Source organism: Mus pahari, chromosome 9 (assembly GCF_900095145.1).
Source record: "Mus pahari chromosome 9, PAHARI_EIJ_v1.1, whole genome shotgun sequence".
NCBI lineage: Eukaryota > Metazoa > Chordata > Mammalia > Rodentia > Muridae > Mus > Mus pahari.
In genome coordinates this window covers 21,076,731-21,084,353 of record NC_034598.1, presented here as the reverse complement: position 1 = coordinate 21,084,353, position 7,623 = coordinate 21,076,731, and the positions used below count along the sequence as shown (strand labels likewise).

At 35.2% G+C, this 7,623-nt stretch overlaps 1 protein-coding gene across 1 annotated transcript in view; it reads right to left on the bottom strand.

Annotated features, from left to right (window-relative positions):
* The window catches only part of LOC110326754 (chromodomain-helicase-DNA-binding protein 6-like), a 126,276-nt gene extending 121,942 nt beyond the window's left edge, over positions 1–4,334 (bottom strand). Inside the window, 2 exon segments of the mRNA XM_021205334.2 lie at positions 3,341–4,086; positions 4,089–4,334. Of these exon segments, the coding sequence (XP_021060993.1) occupies positions 3,341–4,086; positions 4,089–4,301 (959 nt within the window). The 5' untranslated portion in view covers positions 4,302–4,334.
* Positions 4,335–7,623: the final 3,289 nt, after the last annotated feature.

Genomic DNA, 7,623 nt, shown 5'->3' with positions numbered 1-7,623 from the left:
AAGCTTTGCAATTTTATGAGGTCCCATTTGTCAATTCTTGATTTTACAGCACAAGCCATAGGTATAACGTAAATATCTTATGTGAAATCCAGAAATGAAATACAGGCCACAGGTAGGTTAAGAATTGGTAATACACAGTTGGAAGAAGTAGGTCAATAGTATGATTGTCTTTGAAGGGTACAAATAGAGAATTAAATATCTCTTGGCCTGTCTCCCTCCTCCTCCTCTGCACTTTTCTCAGTGTTTCTCTCTTCTTTACCACTCTCTTTGCTGTCTCTCTCTAGATTTCCTTTTTTATTGGATATTTTATTTACATTTCAAATGTTATCCCCTTTCCCAGTTTCCCCTCTGCACACCATCTATCCTATTCCCCCTTACCCTGCTTCAATGTTGGTGCTCCCCCACCTACATACCCACTCCCACCTAGCATTCATCTACACTGGGGCATCAAGCCTTCACAGGACCAAGGGCCTTTCCTCCTATATTTCCGCTTTGACTTAGGACCCAAATCAAGAAAACCATCAAACATGGACTGAAACTTTGAAAAGTGTATATTAGCAAATAATCTTATTCCTTAGGTTGAATTTATCATGTTGTCATTAAAAAAAAAGTAGCAGAAGTCTTTAATCTAGATGGAATGCTGATTATTTAAGTTTGAAAATGACATCATCCTGGGATTGTAAAAGAAAAGAAAACAAATGAGGCCCGCACAACAGCTGCCTCTAGTCTCTTAAAGATAAGGCAGCTAGAATACACAGAAAGTTCAGCAGTAGAGAGGGCTACACAAAAGACACAAAGATCTGGAGAAGGTCAACTTCTGGCATTTTATCTGAAGGTCACTTCATATAGGTAAAGAGAGTCAAGACTGGAGAACCAAAATGATTGAGTGACAGAGATTAGCTCCAAGAATCGGCTGTTTGACAAGAGTGCAGAATAGAAGACCAACATACAACATGTGATCATATTTCTATATTCTAGCAGAGATCACACAGAAGCTATTTTTAAAACTATCAATGTATAATAATCTGAAATGCACAAGAATAAATCTAAAACAATATTATATATTTATTTGTATACACACACATATATGAAATTAAAACTCTAGCCATTAAAGTAAAAAATTAAATAAAGCCCAAATATCAAGATGATGCTCTAAATGCAGTAGAGTTCCAAAGGCCATGTATTGATAAGATAGTAATTCTTGTACATTTGGCCTCTTGCCAATGATGATCTCAACTATGTCTTCTGTATTATTTGTCAATTCTCATTGCTAATATTTCAAAGGCCCCGGATAATTAAAACACTCTATTTAAAAAAAAGAAAACGTTAAAATTCATATAACAGTGTGTTTCCACAGCTCATTAGATAGATAGCCTAAAAAAAAAGTATGTGGGTCACATATAAAGATGAAAATGTAAGCAGAAATATTGGGTCTAGAAGTACATGTATCCCTTCATAAATATGTACACACAAACACATATGTGTGCATATGAATTACTTAACTTATAGAATATGATGAAATTTACTCAAAATTTGAGACCCAAGTAAGAGATCAGGAGCTGAAAACTCCTACAAAAAAATTAATAAAAGCAATGTTTTAAAATATTAAGATTAGCAGAGACAGAGAACAGGAGTGGTAAAAGAAATATTGGACAGATACATATCACAGAAAAATCTACATTTTATTAAATTTGTAATACATTTATTAAAATATACACTTTTATCAGAACAAATTCATCAGTAAACAATATTCATCGCCTAAGACACCTTATCGAATAGAATTCCAATTTTAGGGAAGGATTAAGACTTACTTGGTAAAATTTCTAGATCCCTGGGATCAGCAGGTGTATAAAATATTTCCTTGAGCTCTGTGATGAATTGCTTGGAAAGGTGCTTTTGAGTAAGTGGTTCTGATATAGAAAATCCTTTTGGTGCTCATTTTCCACAATACTGTAAATTGAGTTAACAAATAACAGATATTTCTGCCCAATCTTCTTAATCACTCCACTTAAAAGCTGTTTCCATCTCATTTCTTTAAAAATATCCACTAGAGCCTAGAACTCTGTCTTTATATGCATTTCTCAGCCCAGGGTGTCATAATATCAGTTAAAGTTACCTTGGTCTTTTGACCGTTGCACATTTCAAACTTACTATAGGTCCACTTGTACAGTATGGTCATAAAACAAAGTGTCTATATACTTAACAAAGTTAAGCTTTAATGTGTGTAAGGATCTTGCTTAAGTGGATTTTTCTTTCTTTCTTTTTTTTTTTTTTAAAGTTAGGAAAAACAAAACAAGAATGGTGTGCATCATTTAACCAATAGTGACTGTTGGACTTTACAGAGTATAACAAGGGAATGACAAACCAACCCAACAAATGAGGAAGATATAAATTACTTAGTGTAATTGAGCAAAGCATAGATGCAAATAGATATTGAAATTTCAATCAAATAACATTTCCAGGTACTACACATTTGAATAACTAGAATTGTGAGACTGTCGGGTAGCCTTCTAAAAGTGTGGCTGTTTAAATATTTCTGTAGTGATTTAGTTAAAAAAAAAAATCTTTGCATTGGAGAAAATTCTATAATCTTTAAGTCAGTCATTCACACTTATTGACAGGAAGTCAAATTTAAAGATTTTGATCACATTTAAACTCCCAAATAAGCTTCCCTAGTTGTCTTGACTCTGTTTATTCTTACGTATTATAAACACATTATGGTGCACTTTTACACTGTGGTTTGAAAGCAATTGTGGAGTTATGAAGGAGTTGGGTTATTATGGTTTAGTACATTTAGGGATTGCAATTTAAAATTCTGTGAAACTATCACATATTATAAACTATTTCTAATACAACTCAAGCAAATGTCAACTCGGGACAATCTTGTATATTTTTATTAGTAATTTCAAAATTTTATGTTATAAGAGGTATCAGACAGACATGCTGATATATTACCACAAGCTTAACTTCAGGGAGAATTTGTAGAGATTCAAATTCTTTCACTTTTGCAGGATCCACATCTTCTTCTAGCTCCCAGGCTTTTCTTCATATGGCAGGGAGCACCATTTTACCAGGTAATGTGTTACCTCCTCCCCGTTTCTGCATCCTTGGTGTGGGCCACCTCTAAGATACGATCAATTTCTATATAATCGGGATTGAACAAGTCTTCACCAGCCTCAGTAAAAATGTGCTTCATCTGGGCCTGTTTGTTCCTAATCCTTTGATCGTGCGATGCGGGGATCCTTTTCCCACTCTTCCATTGTGGCCCATTTACAATGTAAATAGGAAAATTTTCTTTCTTTTTTCTTTTTTTTTCTTTTTATTAGATATTTTTATATACTTAATGTAAAAAAGCTCTAGGACAAATGGAGATTCTCCTGGGTTAACCACCTGGACAGTCTTGGATGCTAGGATGTTCTCAATTATGTTTGCATCATCTTCCGGAGGCTCCTCAGCCTGCCAGGCCAGAGTGAAAGCTGAGATTGCAGATGTCCGGCCAGCCCCCAGAACAGCAATTACTTCCCCATCATCATCCACCACTTTGAAGTCCAGGTCCTCATTGTATTTTCTGCGCTTTACTTGCTGTCCTGAGCACTGTTTCTGGCTGTCTGCAGGCTCACTTGGCTCCTCAGGACTCTGCAGAGATGTGTTTGGAGGACTCTGGTCACGCTCTAAACTCTCCATGCTGGTTTCCTTTTTCCTTTTTCCTTTCTTCTTTCTCTCCATTGGAGTTGGTCCTTGCTCCTTGCTGGCCTTCTTGGACTTTGTCCTGGATCCATCATCAGTGCAGCTCCTCTTCTCTTTACCTTCCTTGGTACCGGAGGCCTCCCGGGGCTTCCGGGGCTTCTTGACACCATCTTTCTGCTTTGTCTCCTTGGGCTCATTGGCTCTCTTCGGCTCCTTGGCCCTTCTGGGTTCTTTAGGCTCTTCAGGTTCTCGTTTCCTCTTCGTCTTAGGCTCTCTGTCCTTGCTTCTCTTTGTTCCCTCTTGCTCCCCTGGCTCCTTTTTCTTCCGTTTCTTCTTTAGTCCAGTACCTCGGCCTCCACTATTCTCCATCCCATGATGGGATGTCAATTTCCTAGGAAAAAAAGGGTGTCAGATTCTTCTTCAGTAGAATAGAGGTCCTTGGGAGTCAGAGAATGATTGGCGACTTCTTCGACATTCTCTTCCTGATCAGGACTGCGATCAAATGGTGATGGAGATTTGTAGTCAAAGTTAACAGAGGCATCCGACATTGGGGAGTGATTCAAAGCTCTTAACTTGGACAACTGCTTATCTTTTTTCTGTATTTTCATTTTCATCAATTAAGGGAAGGTATTTATTTCTAAAATGGCTCCTGCCAATCTTGTATTTTTAATCAAATATCACAAATGATAGATTCAAAAGTAGGTAAGAGACTCCTGCTATCATTTATAGATGAATCCATAACTTATCCATTTAAATAAGATATTCTGAATTAATGTTAATGTAGCAGGCTATTATTTGTTTCACTTATTTTTTGGCAATTAGAACTAACAAAAACATTGCAAAATAGCCTGAAAAAGAATTATCTAACAAGCAATGTCTGTGGCTAATGAATGTTACTGTGTGGTTATTCAGGATGCCAGTGACCCAAAGACTAGCTGAGCAGACTCAGGAGCTGGGTGAGTAAGAAGTTCATCATGAAAACTGTCAGTTTGTTATTACATTGGAGGCACAAGCCAATCTTTTCAATGACAATATCTCTATGTATTATGAAATGTTATACAGTAAAAATAATGAATTGCTCTGTTGTATTTGTATTACCAGGTCATGTTGTAGGAAATAAAACCACAGAAGGTTAAGTAAAGAATGGGAAGCACATTTTTCTAAAGGGCAAAAGAGTCTCCTTCATTCTTTTTAAAAATTGCTCATATAAAAATGAAGTTGATTTGTATTACTGTTGTAAAATTCCTTTAACAGTGAGATTAAAGTGTTGAAGCTGCTTACTTGAGCATATCCAATGCATAGTTTAGTACAGGCATATTTTATTTCTTGATTAAGTCCACATTTTCCATCATCCCCTTTGGTGTCTTCTTTAGAAGGCAGCTTTCAAAAGGCCAGTGAACTATAATTCCATCATAACACTTCCATCAACTCTTCAAATACACTTTATAGTACTATTAACTATTTACAGACATTATTTTGAACCCTATATATCATACACTGAAAATAGTAAAATGTGTTAAATCATATGAATATGTTATACACACATATTTATATATGCATGTAAATACATATATATATATATATATATATATATACATACATACACACACACACACACACACACACATATATATATATATTATACTTAGCTGAAGATGAATTTAAAATTAATTTCGGTAACTATTGGTAATACAAATGAGCATAATAAACATTAACTATGTTATTTTAGTTGCATTAGTTCTACAACATTTTATTTAATTTTTAACTTCCTTGTTGATAGTTAATTTTATGAGAATACTATATACTGTTCTTAATAGACCATATTTGTGGCACTGAGTATTAAGCTGTTACTAATATATCATGCATTGATTTTTTTAAAAAAAAAGGATTGAGCAGTTTTTCTTCATGGAAGTTTCAGTAAGGATATGTAGACCAACCACTGAGTTCACACTTTTTTCTCAAACCTTGAATTCTGAAGATGGAGGACAGCAATGTGATGTAGATTTGAAATTAATAGAAGTTACATGGGTCGAATCCTTGATAAGAGAATGCAAGGTATATTGCATGCATTTTTAATACAAGAGGATATTATATAGAATGAGGCAAAATTTGCAGGCAAAAATAAAGGTCAGGAAATTAGACACAATGACCTTGGTTTGGGGCACTGGATGTAACTTAATTTTTGGATGATAAATCACTAAAATACATACAAGTTACTATGTACTCAAGAGATTCAATGTATGAACTTTCTGGGGTTTTGGATATTTTGAATTATAACCTACTGTTTTGTATAAAAAACAAACTATGTACAAAACATCACTCTGTAAATTTTTCATTATACATTATAAAAGACATGTAGAGACTAACTGTGGGGGGAAACAGAACTTGAGCTGATAGTTGCAAAGCACTGGCTGCTGCAGTTTATTCTTGTGCTAATAGTCATTACCACCGATGTGTTGTGTTTCCATGAAGAAGAAAATAGACTTCTTAGAAAAGAGTCTCCTCACATCAAGTATACATCTCTGAAATCAACCTTAAGCTTGAGTGCCTTCAGTTCCCTGTTAAGACTTAATAAACATCTTCCACATCCAGTTCAATTACATCAATATTCAAGCAACTTCTGAGTTATATAGAATTTTAAAATCTTTACCTGTCATGGGGCACAGATACACTCTGCCTCATCTGCTTTCTGGATCCAAGATGGCTTTATGTGATGCTATGTTTTTATGAATGAAGACTCTTTTAGTGATAGACTTATCAACCTTGAAGTGACACTAAGCCAGTGGTTCTTAGGCTTCCTAATGCTGTGATTCTTTAACACAGTTTCTCATGTCACGGTGACCCCCCTAACCATAAAATTATTTTCTGTTGCTGTTTTAAAACTATAAACCCACTGGTTGAGGACAGGTGCTTTAAGATAAATTTGAGATGACATAGTAGTTCATAATGGATAATTCAAGGAAACAGATCTATAAATTAACTATTCATACAGAGTCTATAGGCAAGAAACAGAGAAACATGCTTATTTTTGGCTTATTGTCCCATTTTTTTTAATTCAGTCTGGTAACCAGTTCATGTACGGGTATGCCCTTATTTATGGCAGGTCTTCATTTCTCTATTTAGTCTCTACAAAAACACCTTCAAAGATACAATTAGAAGTATAACTCCTAGGTGATTCTAAATCCAATCAAGTTGACAGTGAAGACTGCCCAGCACAACTGTCACCTTATCAATATGACACCCAAACACATAAAATAAGAAACAATCATATTATTTCACCCTTGGCCTCTAAACACACTAATTTTGTAATGCAAAGTATATTTAATATATCTCTAAATGTCTGTATCATCCTTATAAATCCCAACACTATTCCAAAGTCTAAAAGTCACTTTTGGGTCTCAAGACAAAGATTTAACTGTGAGCTCCTGTAAAATCAGTAAATATGTTACATACTTATAAGGGCTCTATCTAAACATTCTCATTCAAAATTATGAGAATGAGGACACAACAAGGAAAGATCATAATGAAACAAAAATGAAAACAGGTGCAAACAACAAACCCTGAAGCTTCTGGCCTAACATCTGTGTCCATGGTAGCATCATCTTGACTCCAAATATGCAACTTCGTTTCTACCACCTGCTGTGATAGCTCTTCTTGGTTTTCAGTTTGACCATACCTGTAACTCACCAGAACCTGAGCTCCTGGGTATACATGCAAGGGATATTTTTCTAATGGCATCATTGAACTGAGAAGACCTTCCCTAATTTCAGACTTGTTGATGTGGGAAGATGCACTTTAAACCTGAGCCAGACATTCTGGTGGCAGCCTATGTAAAGGACAGGGAGAAGAAGAAGAAGAAGAAGAAGAAGAAGAAGAAGAAGAAGAAGAAGAAGAAGAAGAAGAAGAAGAAGAAGAAGAAGAAGAAGAAGAAGAAGA